At 47.4% G+C, this 15,663-nt stretch overlaps 1 protein-coding gene and 1 pseudogene across 2 annotated transcripts; one reads left to right on the top strand and one right to left on the bottom strand.

The window, feature by feature from the left end:
* Window positions 1-1,732: 1,732 nt before the first annotated feature.
* Window positions 1,733-15,366, top strand: Cacng6 (calcium voltage-gated channel auxiliary subunit gamma 6). Of its 2 annotated transcripts, XM_005371399.2 has the most exons (4): window positions 1,733-2,300; window positions 7,404-7,478; window positions 9,032-9,169; window positions 14,538-15,366. In XM_005371399.2, exons 1-4 carry the CDS (start codon window positions 1,967-1,969, stop codon window positions 14,774-14,776), a joined length of 786 nt encoding a protein of 261 aa, XP_005371456.2. In that variant the 5' UTR covers window positions 1,733-1,966; the 3' UTR covers window positions 14,777-15,366. The 2 variants fall into 2 exon arrangements, with proteins under 2 accessions (XP_005371456.2, XP_026633958.1); XM_026778157.1 differs by lacking the exon at window positions 9,032-9,169.
* On the bottom strand, window positions 10,273-10,450 carry LOC113455774 (annotated as a pseudogene).
* Window positions 15,367-15,663: the final 297 nt, after the last annotated feature.

Below are 15,663 nucleotides of genomic sequence, written 5' to 3'. Positions count from 1 at the left end.
TCCTGGCCCCAGCCTCTTCCCTCAGATCCAGGACTCCTGACCCCAGCCTCTTCCCTCAGATCCAGGAGTTCTGGCCCCAGCCTCTTCCCTCAGACCCAGGACTCCTGGCCCCAGACTCCTCCCTCAGACCCAGGACTCCTGGCCCCAGACTCCTCCCTCAGACCCAGGACTCCTAGCCCCAGCCTCTTCCCTCAGATCCAGGAGTCCTGGCCCCAGCCTCCTCCCTCAGATCCAGGACTCCTGGCCCCAGCCTCCTCCCTCAGATCCAGGACTCCTGGCCCCAGCCTCTTCCCTCAGATCCAGGAGTCCAGGTCCACTCTCCTTTCTCAGGTCCAGGAGTGCAGGCCCTAGCCTCCTCCCTCAAACTCAAGAGTCCAGGCTCCAGTCCTCCTCCCTCAGACGCAGGAGTTTGAACCAAGCCCTCCCCCTTCAAACCCAGAAGCCAAACTCAAGTCCTTCTCCCTCAGACTCAGGGGTCCACCCCAACCCCACCTTCAATCCTCCTTCCTAGCCTCTGGCTCTTAGAACCCTGCAATTCAGCTAGCGAGTTTCCAGCCCAGCCTGCTCAGGACAGAAACACAAGTTCTCAGTCATTCACTGGCTCTTTGCCTCCAGATTTTGGAGTTTGGACTTCGCAGCCCCGCCTCCGGACCCTTGGGGAAACAAAATTCCCTAGGTTCTGCCTGTTGAACACCCGGCCCCCAGCCCCTCCTTCCTAGAGGCCTCTCTCCTCCGCCCCTTGTCCCCTTAAAATACCCGGGATCCCTATGGCAACAGGCACCAGCGACAGGTGCGGGTGTTATTTACGGGTCGAGCCCGAAATAGCCCGTGGGGTGAGGGGGTGGGCGGATGGGACGAGGCCGGCAGCGAGCACAGCGGGTCCGGAGGGCCGAGCGGGCGGAGGCGAGCAAAACCGGACGCTTCGGAGGCATCGCGGAGCTGGGGCCGGCGCAGCGCGGAGGCAGGAGAGCGCGAGGGGCCAGTACCCGGGAGACCCGGGTGGGAAGACCGAGAGGGACGCGGGACCCCGAGCTGAGACTGGAGCGATCCCGGCCGGGCCGGCCCTGGGAGCCAGGGGGAGGGGAGCCGAGTGACTAGATGGACTCACTGTGTCCCTTCCCAGGTCCTGTGCCTCCAGGGTACTTTGCTCTGGTTTTCTGAGCCACAGTGTGGACCATAGTGCCTTGATCTGAGCCCTGTCGGGACCCCAGGTCTTTCTCCTGGGCCCTTAAAGAGTCCCCAAGACTCTTTTCTGGACACCACATAGATTCTCAGCCACCGTTGAGACCTGGGCTCTTTTCTGTGTAGTTCCTGACTCACCCATTCCCTTTCCCCAGAATTCCATAAGAGTTTACCCGGATCTGTTGTGAATATTGGAGGATACTCCTTGCCTCTTTGAGACTTGGAGCGGTTTCAGTTCTTCCCTGGGGAACCACAATTTTTCCTCTTGTATAATCTAAAGGTGTTGTGATTCCTCCCTTTACAAACTCTGAGCCCGAAGAACTCTAGACTATCTCAAACACACGAAACACCTCAGCTTCTCTCTCTGAGAAAATTCTGAGGCTTACTGGAGACCCCATCAGCAGCCTGCAGAGACTGGGCAGGTCTTCCCCCTGGGGCTCCCCAGGGTAGGTGAACCTCAGAGGAGCCTGGCTTTTCTTCTAGGCCTCTCCTGTGCCAAATTCATGTGCACAAGCTCTGGTGGTGTCTGTTTAAACCCACCAGGTATGCTTAGGCCAAGAATATAGGTTATTTGCTTGTTTGCTTTTGCTTATTTTTCCTTTCCGGAGAGGCAGAGGCTTCCTCTTGCATTCAGGGTTCAGCTTTTGCTTATTCCCAATCTAGCTGACACTGAGCACCCCACTTCCTTGAAAAGCCCAGGCCCTGCTCCCTGCTCCTCAGGGTCCCCTGCACAGGTCTGTCTGACTCCTCGAAGCTCGCCTGAGCTCTGCCTGCTCCCATCATCATGATGATGTGGTCTAACTTCTTCATGCAAGAGGAGGACCGCCGTCGAGCAGCTGTGGGACGGCGTCGTGCCCAGGGACAGCAGAATCTTGGCTTGACTCCGGAGCTCGAGGGCAAGATCAAGCTAGTGTTGCTGTTGGCTGCCGTGGGTGCTACCCTGGCTGTGCTGTCGGTGGGCACCGAGTTCTGGGTGGAATTTAATACATACAAGACCAACGGCAGCGCCGTCTGTGAGGCTGCCCATATGGGGCTGTGGAAGGTGTGCATCAAGCGACTGTGGCAGGCGGACGTGCCCGCGAGCAGGGAGACCTGTGGCCCGGCTGAGCTGCCAGGAGGTGAGAGGCTGTGTCCTGAGCCTGTGTCCCACAGTCAGGGAGAAAGAAACTTATGTCTGGGAAAACTTTGCTCCAGGAGAAAAAAAAAACAAACAGTCTTATCCCTGAAAGTTTGTGACTAGATCAACCTGTGCTCACAGAAACTGGAGAGAAAGGGGGTGTGGGGAGAGAAGTGCAGACCTAGCCCATGTCCCCAAGCAACATATCCCCTAAAGTAATTTGTTCCTTTTATAAAAATTTTTAATTTATTTTTTAAAAAAACATTCTTTTCTCATTTTACATACCAATCCCACTCCCCCCGCCTTCTGCTCTCTCCACCCACCTCCCTCTTTACCCCACTCCCCATCCACTCCTCAGAGAGGGTAAGGCTTCCTATGGAGTCAACAAAGTCTAGTAGAGCTTTGAGGCAGGACCAAGCCCCTCCCAGCTATATCTAGACTCCTGGTCCCACTGCCAGCGTCCCCATATTCAGAGGGCCTAGTTTGGTTCTATGCTGGACCTCCCCCCTTCCTCCGCAGTCAGTCTGGAGTCAGTGAGCTCGCATTAGCTCAGGTAAGCTGAAGAAACTTGTTTCTTAAAGTTTGTCTTCTAGCTATGGCCTGTGCCCCAGACCAGCCTGTACCCCTAGAGACAGCCTGTGCCTTCAGACCCAGCTGGTACCCTCAGAACAGCCTGTAACCACCCCCGCCAACCGTATCCCCTAGAACTGCCTGCATTCCCCATCAGACAGCCATGCACCCACAGACAGCCTGTGCCCTTAACTAGAAGCCTGGAGACATCCCACATTCCCACTCTATGAGGCTCTGTGGAGACAGACCACCCTACGCCCACCCGGAAGTCATAAAATCTGTGCCGATTCCCTGTTTGTGGATACAATCAAACGAAATTCTTGCCCGGTACCTCTTAGAATTCTGGGTGCACATTGTCTCTCTTGAGAAACGTTTGTACCAGCCTCTCTCACCTCGGTGTCGTCAGAACGTACATTCCCACCCTTCTCCCTTGCTCTGTAGGCACCCACACCCTTCGTTTCCCCACATGGTAGTTCCTTTGCTTTCAGCTGTGCCAGAGGGCTATCCTGTACCTCTCACTTTCTGACAGAACACGCTATGCTCTTTTCTTAGACAAGTGGGACATTCTATACCACCCCGGGAACTGGATGGTGTTTATTTTACCGCTTTTAACTCACGGACAGTATTTGATACCCATTAAAAACCACATTGGATATCACTTGTTTGATGAGATCTCTGCAGTGCTGCTCTCCAGTGTGTACCCGATAGTCTCAGGACCCCTGCTGGAATACCCTTTCACCCCTTCTGGGCTCTGGTTGGATTTCCTTTCATTCTTAACCGCTACTTTTCCAGATGTGGTATGGAACCCAAAATATAATGTTCTAAGCTTTTGAAGTGGGAAGTCACTGTTTGTGGCTTGAACTACCTGTCTATCCTGATCAGCTATTTTAATTCTTGTGCTTCTCACTGCTTGGGACCTCAGTCAAAATGATCCCAAGTGGGATAATGAAAAAGAATATGGGATGCTAGCTGGGCCTGGTGGTGCGATTCTGTAGTCATAGGTACTCAGGAGGAATGAGAGCTCGAGGGCAGCCTGGGATACAGATGGAGTTGAAAGTCAGCCTGAGCAACTTTGTGAGATCCTTTCTAAAAAAGCGCAAAGAGGACTGGAGGCATGTCTCAGTGGTAGAACACTTGCCTAGAGTCCCCCAGTGAGGGGCTGGGAGTGTGACTTAGTGGGAGAGGACCTGCCTAGAGTCTCCCAGAGAGGAACTGGAGCATAGCTCACTGATGAGTTTCACCATACTCGTTCTAGAGGGGAGAAAAATAAGGAGCAAGAACTCTTAGTGTCCAGTCTGTGCCTCAGGCTAGATCTCTGTGGTTTGACTTTCAGATGTCTCGGTTCCTAAGAGCTATGTTTTGTTGTATAACTAGAACTTAAGGCCTCATTCTTTGGGAGAGAAGATTGCCCGCTGCCACCTCACCGTGTGTGATGAGGTCCTTCACACCTCTTGCTGTTTCCTCTGCTTGTCAGAAAGGACTTCACCGCTGAGTATGGCAACACACACCAGTACTGAGTAGGCAGAAGCAGGAAGACCAGGAATTCAAAGCCAGCTTGGCTACATAGTGAGTTGTAGGTCAGCCTAGGCTTCATAACCCCTTGTGCCAAAAACAAAACAAAACAAAAAAAGAGGACTTCACCTTTCTTACAAGGCCATTCCCAAAATACCATAATTATGTTCATCAGAGGACCTCTCTTAGATTCCACTGTCTCAAAGAAATAACTTCATTTGAAAATTAAAAGAAAGCCATTGCATGTCCCTTGGCTATCCTATCAGAGAGTGACTCACTCTGTTGCTTCCTAAGTGAGTTTGCCCTGTCCTCTGTGGGACACGGACACAAAGTCCTGTTATCAGCAGCCAAATGGAATGTCAGATACCACACCCAGTCCCAGAAGGAACTCTACTTTCTCATGGGTCTAGAATGTATCCTTTGCCAGTGTCCACAAAGAGCATCTTCCTTGCCTGGAGACTGCAACCCGACTTCCCCAAGCTGATATCTGGCGTGCCCCTACTCTCACTTGATGTGGATTTATCCCCTTGTCCCTTCATCTCCCCCTTCAATTGGTAGAGTTCCACTTCCATTTCTCCAAATTGTCTGGCTCCCTTTTCAATGTTCTCAACCCCTCCTGATTCTGCACACCCCCTTCTGTTCTGTGCCTCAGTTTCCTTGTATGTAGAATAAGAGTAGGTTGAAGTGTAGGATGCATTCTGGGAGCCGGGGTGTGATTTATTGGTGTACTGTTTGCCTAGCATGCACAAAGCCCCGAGTTTGATCCTCAGCATCACATAAACCAGGCATGGTGCCATATGCCTGTAGTCCTAGCCTTTGGGAGGTGGAGGCAGCAGGGTCAGAAGTTCAAAGCCATCTTTTGCTTTACAGCAGGTTTAAGGTCAGCTTAGGATACATGAAACCCTGTCTTAGCATGTTAGAACATGCTGCTTTTAACTTTAAGCTTTCTCATATTTAAATTAACAACAGTATTGAGTGAATTTTACATATGTTTACATAAAATGTTTGCACAAAAATTATTGTCTGCTTTCAGAAGGTTCTCATGCTATGTCTTAATTTTTTTTTCTTTTTAGAGGCAGTGTCTCACATGGGCCAGTCTGACACCACATCTGCATATTTTAAAATTTATTTTCCACGCTGTACATGGTGGTACATACCTTTAGTCCCAGCACTTGGGAAGCAGAGGCTGGAGGATCTTTCTGTCTATATAGCAAATTCCAGGATAGCCAGAGCTACACAGGGAGACCCGTCACCAAAAAAAATCTTTCTTAATTCAATTCTCTAATGTGTTTGGCATTGCAGCCATACACACGTTTTGACTTGGAAAAAAAGTAGAATTTGAGTTTATATATGTGTGTGTTTTGGTTTGAAGAAATTGTATTATGTGGCTTTGTATTGATTTCAATGTAATTTTTCTTAATCAACACTGATTTCCCAATCTCTCTGACTTGCTTTATTTTTTTTTAGTTCATCATGATTCTGTTATAAAGCTGTCCACGAGAGCATCTATCTCAACTAACTATCGCTTGAGAGATGGACACTAGATTATTTCCTCCTCCATTTTAGTAAGCGATGCCACAGAGAACAATCATATCTATATTCCCATATGTGTTATTTTTCCTTCTTGGAATATACAGAAGTGAAATTATTGTGTTATAGGGCAAAGGCCTATAAACACGCGTCACTTAGTAGCAGAGATGTATTCTGAGAAACGCACGTTTTAGCTGATTCATGTTGGAGAACACCAAAGCATGTACTCGTGTAGATTCGGGTGGCTTCTATGTGACAAAATCATGACTTAGTTTACTTTTACTTTTAACATGTGTGTATATGTGGGGGGCAAGGTGTACCTGTGTGCGAAGGCTCAGAAAGGTCCACCGAGCCCAGAAAAGGGCATTGGATGTCCAGTGCTGGAGTTGCTGTTTTAAGCTGCCTGATGAAGGTACCAGGACCCTCACTCGGGTCCTCAGCAGGGATGGGATATGTTCTTAACCACTGAGCCATCTCTCTAGCTGCGAGGTGATGTACTCATTGTCCCTTAGTCACACACCTGGCCTATTACTGACTGAACGGTTACTGCCTGCTGTACACCTGCACTTCACGCTTTAATATGTCAGAGTCCTTCACATACAGACTAGTGCCGGTTTACCCTCCCAGCTGCTTCCCCTTCTCCCCCCAGTGCTTCACACTGCCCTTTCAATATTTGCCCAACTAATTGATCTGAAGTGCTTCCTCCCTGCTGGTTCAAGTCGCATTTCTCTGCCTCCCGCTGCAGCAGTCTCTCTTCATGTACTTGTGAACTCTCCAGATTTGCCCGCCTGTGAATCACTATTCATATCCTTTGCCCGTGTTTCAATGGGGTAACTTCTCTTCCCCCTTGCTAATCGGCAGGAGCTCTTTGTGTATGCAGCATAGGAGAGAGGACTCTTTCCCAAGTCCCTTAACCTCCTGGTACCTGCATCTTGCTGTCCTTTGTTGAATGAAGTGAAAGCTCGTTTCTAATCCACTTGCTCCTCAGACTCACATGAAGGACCTGGGAGGAGAGATTGTCAACTCATTTAAAGAGGAAAAGAATCTGAAAGTCCAGAGAGGTGAATGGTTCACTGTGCCAAAGGCTTAGACCATAGGTCTTGGAGTTACAAACGCACTCCCCAGACATCAGTGATGTGGAAAGTGATATTTACATCTCAGTGTTGTTGTCCATCTCGGTGCATTTATTTATTTATTCTGCTCCCGCAACGGTGTATTTATGTGTGTGTGTGTGTGTGTGTGTGTGTGTGTGCACAGAGTCAGCTCTCTCCTTCTAGTGTGTGAATTCCAAGAATTGAACTCAGGTCTTCAGGCTTAGCACAAGCACCTTCCTATGCTGCACAGTCTTGCCAGTCTGATTTTTCTCCGCTGTGTGTCAGTCATCCTAATATTCTATTTTTAGCTCCCTGTAAGTGTCTGGGTAGTGTCCAGCCTTGAGCTCACACAGAACTTCATGTTATCACCTCCTCTTTTTCTTTCCTGAACCCCACAGAAGCAAACTGCACCTACTTCAAATTCTTCACCACAGGGGAGAATGCACGCATCTTCCAGCGAACCACCAGGAAAGGTGAGGACATCTCATATTGCGACAAGAGAGGGGTGAGGGTAGCATGACAGCTCTGAAGGAGTGAGTGACAGTGTGGTGCTCAGGATGGGCTCAGATCTGGTACTGTCCCATATTTGGAGGGGGATCGTGAGTCAAAAGTGGGGACAATAGTCAGGCAGTGGTGGCACACACCTTTAATTCCAGCACTCGGGAGGCAGAGGCAGGCTGATCTCTGTGAGTTGGAGCCCAGCCTGGTCTACAGAGCGAGTTCCAGGACAGCCAGTACTGTTACACTGAGAAACCATGTTTCAAAAAAAAAAAAGAAAAAAAAGAGTAGGGGCAGTGATCACCAGACCTTGAGTCCAGCATTCTGACCACTGACTCAGCCTGTACCATGTGACTTGGACAAATTATACTTTCTTTCTGTATTGAACATTATAAACATTTTAAGGACACTGTACAAGCTAAGCTCAGCACTCATGGTTTGTTAGCACTAACTCTAGTTCTTACGAAAGCCCTACAGTTTGGAACTTTAGCTTCATAGCTTCATCACCCAAGTGAGAAAACAAATCAGAAATGGTTGAGAGTATTACTATCCATTTCCACAAAAGGGCAGGGATATGATCCCAATCCTCCCCCAGAATCTGAATCTACAGAATCGTATGTGAAAAGTGAAAATGTTGAGCGTGTTCTTTGGTCCATATAATGGCTTCGAGCCCCATGGGAGTGCCAAGTGCTCAGAAGGTGGCTGGTATAATGGGGAAATGAATTTTTAATTTTAACTTCAGTGAATTTAAAATGGAATGTGTCTCTGGTAGCTACCACTATACCAAACAATCAGACTCGGAGAGTTTTGTCCTTTCTACCCTAAATCTAGCTTTTTGAACATCGTTCCAATGCCCAAGTGTCTTCATAGAGGAACTGGGATCATTTCATGTTTCTCGCTGTTTGTTTTTTTTAAATGAGAATTTAATGCAGCTAAACTCTTATGAGACCTGGTGCATACAAGGGTCCCTTACCTTCTCCATTCATTTCTTGTGTGACCTGAATCAAATCTCTGTGCACCTCTGAGATGGTAAAATCACCTAGTGCACTGGTCTGGACCACCTCCTATGGTGCCGAGCAGTACACTGAGCACTTCCTGTGACGTCTGATCCTGATTTTCCAGAGCTGAAGATTAAGGGCAGTGTAGAACTTTACCAGAATTTTCCAGCTGGGGGGTAGTTGGGGAAAATTACAACCTGGGTGATTACAAGATAATGAATCATCTTTACCACTGTCTCCTACATCCTGTTCCCTCCACTTCATTATCCGTTGACCCAGTGATGACCAAAGGACAAGTTGCAGATGGTCATTTCAGTATCCCTGACCTGAACTTGTCCCCCTTTTGCTCTATACCCTGAGCCAAGTAACTAACAGGCCTATCTGAGTCTCCCTTCTTTCAACAGTGTAAATAACACACTCTCAGGAGGACTTTGAAGTCCTCCGTCCTTCTGGTTGTGCTTCTCGTGGAGGAGTGCTGTCCGTGCTCCTGTTCCCATGTTCTCTGCCTCTTCCTTGGCCCCTCCTTGCAGAAGTAAACCTGGCAGCTGCTGTGATAGCTGTACTGAGCCTGACAGCCATGGCCTTGGGCTGCCTCTGTGTCATCATGGTGCTCAGCAAAGGTGCAGAGTTCCTGCTCCGCTTGGGAGCCGTCTGCTTTGGCCTCTCAGGTGAGGGCTGAGTGTGTAAAGGCTAAGGACACTGCATGCTAGGAAGTGAGGTCTCTACACGCTGCTGCATGCTGGGAGGTGGAAACTGTATCCAGTTGCATGCTAAAGGTGGATCTCTACACACTGTTGTTCTGGGTGTTTGGATCTCTACCAACTGTTGCATGCTGGAAGTTAGCATCTCCACTCACATTTGAGTGCTGAGCACGCCACACCATGTTGCATGCTGGGAAGTAGAATCTACAAGTCCAGCTGCGTGTTGGGAGTAAAGAGAAACCCAAGAGCTCTAGTATACTCAAAGATGGAAGAATTCCAAGGACTCTTACTGGAAAGGTTTATTTAGATTTAAATGCTGTTTTACATTTGGAGCTGGGAGGGCCAAGAATCTCTGTACTCTGAGAATGAGATCTCCACTCGCTGCTCCATGCTGGGAGCAGAGGAGGGGTCTGTCCAAAGGCTGTAGTAGTCTCAAAGATGGAAGAATTCCAAATTCAGTTGTAGGCAGAGGGGTGGAATGTTTCTAAATAATACTATTTTGGGTTTGGACATGGGGTCTCCAATGACTGATACCAAAGGGAGGGGTAAATCTTCAGGCACTATTGCTTACCAGGAGTTGGAGTGAGTTTATGTAAAATATAAAATCCAGGAACTTTCTAAATCCTGTTGTTGCATGACAATTGAATGCTCTCCAACCACTCTTTTAGATTTGGCTTGCAATCTCCAACACTGTAGTATAATTGTGTAATTGGAGGAAGAGGCAGGTCTGTGAGCAGTATTGCATGCTGGGTGGTCAAAGAAGCTCAGGAGCTGAGTAGGTCCAAAGATGAGAGAGTCTCAAGCCATTAAGAAGGTTTCCAAAACAGTCTTTGAGTTTTGAACTTTGATTCTGCAGGAACTGTATTATATTCTTTTTTTTTAAGATTTATTTATTTAATGTGTATGAGTGCTCTGTCTTCATGAATACCAGAAGAGGCAACCAGATTCCATTACAGTTATAGTTATGAACCACCATGTGGCTAATGGGAATTGAATTCAGATCTTTTGGAAGAGCAGCTGGTGCTCTTAACCACTAAGCCATCTCTCCAGCCTCATGTGCTATATTCTTTTTTTTTTTCTCCATTCCTGGAGGCACTGCAATACCAGGTCAATGAGTGGAGTGGATGGAGTAAGCTCCTACTCCAACTCCTAACTCCAAAAATCCATTTAATATAGAGGACACATTAGAAATTAATTGGATAAGGACAGATACTACACATTATTTTGGCCAAAACACCTAGAAGCAATGTGTGTTATATTTTTGTAGGCGAAGATTCAGAAAAAAAAGGCCACATCTTGTAAAATGTATACCTCAGTAATAACAAAGACTTCAGTTTGGTTGACATCTACCTCAGAGCTTTACATTGAGTGGACTAGCTAAAGGTTGCTATGGTTTATTTATTTACTTAAAAAATTTTTAGTGCTTTATTTAGCTTTGCTTTATTTATTTATTTATTTTTTTTTTTTTTTTGGTTTTTCGAGACAGGGTTTCTCTGTGGCTTTGGAGCCTGTCCTGGAACTAGCTCTTGTAGACCAGGCTGGTCTCGAACTCACAGAGATCTGCCTGCCTCTGCCTCCCAAGTGCTGGGATTAAAGGCGTGCGCCACCATTGCCCGGCCTTAGCTTTGCTTTATGTGAGGGTGTCAGATCCCCTAGAACTAAAGTTACAGATAGTTGAGAGCTGCCATGTGGGTGCTGGAAATTGAACCCAGGTCCTTTGAACAGCCAGTGCTTTTAACTGCTGAACCATCTTTCCAGTCCCTATCTTTTGCTTATTTATTTAATATTCATTTAATATGTATGAAAGCTTGACTTCATGCATGTCTATTCACCATATGTGTGCTTGGTGCCTGAGGAGTCCAGACCCTGGAACTGGAGTTACAAATGATAGTGAGCTGCCGTGTGAGTGCTGGGAACCCAGCCTGGGTCCTTTGCATGAGCAGCAAGTGCTCTTAATCATCAAGCCATCTCTCCAGCCCCAAAGGCTATTAGTCTTCATTTTGTTGATAAGAGCACTGAAGTTCAGAAAAGTCAAGTGCCCTCTCATAGACACACAGCCCCTAATGGCAGGGGTGGGACTTTTCTCTTTTAAATTTGCTCACAGTTTTACATTCATGCATACACAGACGCATAGATATGATGTGTGACACCTTGTTCGCACCCCCACCCATGCATTCCCTCTTGTCCCTCTCCTGCCGACCCCCTTCTTTACAAGTTCTCCTTCAACTTTCACGGCTTTGTTTTTTGGTGTCCCACTGCATTTAATTAGGGTTGCCTGCATGGGTAGAAGGTCATTTGCTTCACCAAAGTCAACTTACCAGTGGCTACAACACCACTGAGGAATGTATCTCCATTTCCATAACCGATTGTTGATGGACCAGTCTTGCACAGGTCGCCACCCAGAGGCAAGGTTTGATGCTAAGCTTTCTTGGCCTCTTTCACTGAACTGCAAAGGATGAGCTGGTGATAGAGATGGTGGTGATGACAGTAAAAGTGATGATAGTAATGGTGATTACGATGGGGTTAGGGTAGGGATAGAGATCATGGTGGCAATAGGTTGTGGTGATGATAGTGATGATCATGGTTGTGACTCTAGAGATGATGGTGGTAGATATTAGTGCGTATGTGGTGGTTGTGACAGTGCTGGTGTCATTGCATTATTAGTGATAATGGTGATAATGATGGTAGTGATACATGTTGTCCTAGTTAACCTTCCTTCCTTCCTTCCTTCCTTCCTTCCTTCCTTCCTTCCTTCCTTCCTTCCTTCCTTCTTCCTGAATGCTGGGATTTAAGGCATGTGCCACCATCTCCTGGTTTCTATAACTGTGATAAGCATCACCATCAAAAGCAACTTGGTTAGAAAAAAGGATTATTTCATCTTATGCTTCCAAGTAATAGTTCATCAGTAAGGAAAGTCAGAGCAGGTGCCAAAGCAGGGCAGGAGATAGGAACTGAAGCAGAGGTCATGGAAGAATACTGTTTACTGGCTTGCTACTTTTGGCTTACTCAGCCTGCTTTTTTATATCACTCAGGAATACTGATTTCCATAGCAGAAAAATTTTAAACTCACCTCAGCAGTGAACATTCTTGCCAGCATTTGTGTTCATGTATCAATTACTAGCCTGGAATTTATTATGTAGCCCAGCCTTGAATTTGTGGTAATCCTGAGTACTAGGAATAGGCACACATGATCATTCCTGACCCTCCCTACTTTAAATATTTGGAGGTGCTGGAGAGATGGCTCATAGGTCAAGAGCAATTGGTGTTCTTCCACAGGATCCAAGTTTGGTTTCCTGCATTCATGTTAGGCCGATCATAGCTGTATGTAACTCCAACTCCAGAGGATCTGCTGCTCTCTTCTGTCCTCTGTGGATATTGCACTTACATAGTACACACACACACACACACACACACACACACACACGCACGCACGCAAAAATACACCTTTAATTTTTTTCTCCCTACCACATATCACTCTGAAATCCTCTTTTTTCCTCCTGTATTTGTTTCCGAAGGTGCAATATAGCAGCCCCTATCCAGTAGTATCTAATTTGTGTTCTTTTTTTTTTTTTTTTTGACAAGAATACCTAAGGATTGGAGAAAAATCCTATAAAAAGAGCTAGCTAGGTATTGTGGTAAATACCTATAAGGCTAACACTCAGGAGACTAAGGCAAGAGAATTGTGAGTTAGAGAACAGCCTGAGTTACATAGCAAGATTCTGTCTCAAACTAAGAAGCAAACAATTCCTTTAAAAAATGATAATGATTTCAACTGGAGCGATGGATCAGTTGTTAAGAACACGGGCAGTTTTTCCAGAGGACACAGGTTCAATTCCTTGCAACCATCAATAACTCCAGTCCCAGGTGATCCGATACGTCTGGGGGCATTTTATGCACACAGCGCTCAGACAAAAATGCAGGTAAAATACCCATCCACAGAAAAGTGTTTGCCAGGTGTGATGGCACATGCCTTTAATTCCAGAACTTGGGAGGCAGAAGCAGGAGGATTCTTTGAGGTCCAAGCCAACCTGGTCTACAAAGTAAGCTCTGGACAGCTAGAACTACATAGAGAGAGCCTGTCTCAACCTCTACCTCCTAAACCCAAATAAAAGTGATTAAGCCAGACATAGTGGAAAATGCTGTAATCCCACTATTTAAACAGTTGAAGGAGAATCTTAGGACCTTCAAAACCAGCCTGGTATATATAATGACTCCAGGGTAGCTAGGGCTATAGGAGACCTTGTCTCAAAATGAAGAAATGGGAGGCTAGGGCAAGGGCTCAGTCAATAAAATGCTTGCTGCTGCAAGCACGGCAACCTGCATTTAATCTCTAGAACCCATTAAAAGCAAGGCATCTTTTATACTCTGTTCTTTATAAATCTATAATCCCAACAGAGTGGCAGAGACAGGATGGCTTGCTGGCCAGTGAGTCTAGCCAAACTGTGGGCACTGGGCCAATGAGAAATCCTGTCTCAAAAAATAAGGTGTAGGACCTGCAGGACGGCTCAGCATGCACAGGGACTTGAAACAAGTCTGATGCCCCGAGTTCACTCCCCAAGTCCCACATGGTGGAAGGAGAGAATTGATTTGCACAAGTAATTCTCTGACCTCCACATATGTGTCATGGTGCACACACACACTCACCGAAATGTAATTTAAAGCTGTTTTTTAACGTGAAGTGGGAGCTGGAGGTGTAACTCTGTGGACGAGCACTTGCCTAGCAAGTACAAGGGCCAGGGTTCAATCCCCAATGCCTCAAAAATAAGGTGGAAAGTAATTGAGAAAGACACATTGCATTGACCTCTGGCCTTCACATATACACGCATGGGTAGGCACACACGTGCGCGCGCGCACACACACACACACACACACACACAGAGAGAGAGAGAGAGAGAGAGAGAGAGAGAGAGAGAGAGAGAGAGAAACGTCTCCATGTTAAGCACAGATGTAAAGCTTGCTTCCTGCCCCCATTGATGGAATGAGCATGACTGCTGAGTGACCGAAGGAAAAGCATAAGAGGGTCCTTAGTTGATAAAGGAATGAAGGAGGGGTGACAGTCTCAAACCTGAACTGGAGTCCCAGAGCTAAGAATTTCACTCTCTACTTTTTATTCATTCATTCTTCATTCACTTATTCCTTATTCCTGATTTTTGTACATTGTTGTTTTGCCTACATGTTTGTCTATGTAAGGATGTCAGATCTTGGAGTTACAGACAGTTGTGAACTACCATGTGGGTGCTGGGAATTGAACTCGGATCCTCTGGAAGACCAGTCAGTGGTCTTCACCACCGAACCATCTCTCCAGCCCAAATCTCTCTCTGTTCTCCCCCCACAGGTCTGCTGCTCTTGGTCAGCTTGGAGGTGTTCCGGCATTCCGTTAGAGCCCTGCTTCAAGGAGCCAGCCCTGACACTCCCCCAGCTCCACGCCTGACCTATGAGTATTCCTGGTCCCTGGGATGCAGTGTGGGTGCTGGCCTGATTCTGCTGCTGGGGGGAGTCTGTTTCCTGCTGCTCTCCCTGCCTTCCTGGCCGTGGCGGTCACTGTGCCCCAAGCAGGGTGACCCAACCACCTAGAGCCCTAGAGCCCTGGCCTGCTTTCTGCAGGCATTTGCCAAGCCTGCCTCAGTTTCCATCTTTCTCCTCAAGACTTTCCATTTCTCTTCTGAGAGACTGTTCTTCCCACTCTGGGGGTCCATTTTACAAAACATCTTGGCCCCTCATTTTCTCTCTATAAATAACACTTTTGGGGGTGCAGGAGAGATGGCTCAGTAAGTAAAGTACTTGCTGACCAAGTCATGAGGACTTGGGTTTGGGCTTCCAGAACACACTTTAAAAGCCAAATCAGTGGTACACTTCTGTAATCCCCAGGGTTGGGAAGTTAGAGACTGGGGGAACCATGGCGCTTAGTGGCCAGATAACCTGGCCAATGAATTAGGTCCAGGTCCAGTGAGAGACCCTGTCTCGAAAAATAAGTTGGAAGCCATGGAGGAAGATGCTTGATGCTGAACTCTGACCCCCTCCCAATGCATCTGTGTGTATGCACACACACACAGACACACACACACCCTTTCTTGGTAGCTGAATTTGGGTTGCTTGGGGGAGGATGAGAAGAGGCTATGTGCAAACGTGGGCTTCCTGGAGAACCTTCCAGGGACCTGTTGGGGAGATGGCTATAAGCTGGTGGGAGGGCAGGGGTCCCAGAAGGATTGGGGGGGGGACCTTCCTTGTCTGAGTCTGTGATGATTCACTTGAGGGAGAGACGTCCTCAGCCGGCCTGGTGGGGCAGAGAAGAGCCTGGGCCGGGCCTGACTTTACTGTGATCTGATTTGGGATTAAAGGTTTGAAGATGTGACAACTTTGGTTTGGAGCCTGTCTATGTGGAGATCACGGATTCTAGGGTGGGGCAAGGAATCCCTGTCCTCTTCATTCATTGGCCACATGCGACTGTCAGTCCTGGAGTC

This window comes from Microtus ochrogaster, unplaced genomic scaffold (genome assembly GCF_000317375.1).
Source record: "Microtus ochrogaster isolate Prairie Vole_2 unplaced genomic scaffold, MicOch1.0 UNK108, whole genome shotgun sequence".
Lineage (NCBI taxonomy): Eukaryota > Metazoa > Chordata > Mammalia > Rodentia > Cricetidae > Microtus > Microtus ochrogaster.
This window is presented reverse-complemented; position numbering and strand designations above follow the sequence as displayed.

Excerpts from the sequence above, each read along its gene's own strand:
- Cacng6 (XM_005371399.2), top strand. The coding sequence starts at position 1,967 with ATGATGATGTGGTCTAACTTCTTCATGCAAGAGGAGGACCGCCGTCGA. Across the intron at positions 2,301-7,403 it reads CCCGGCTGAGCTGCCAGGAG|AAGCAAACTGCACCTACTTC; the intron begins GTGAGAGGCTGT and ends TGAACCCCACAG. Across the intron at positions 7,479-9,031 it reads CCAGCGAACCACCAGGAAAG|AAGTAAACCTGGCAGCTGCT; the intron begins GTGAGGACATCT and ends CCCTCCTTGCAG.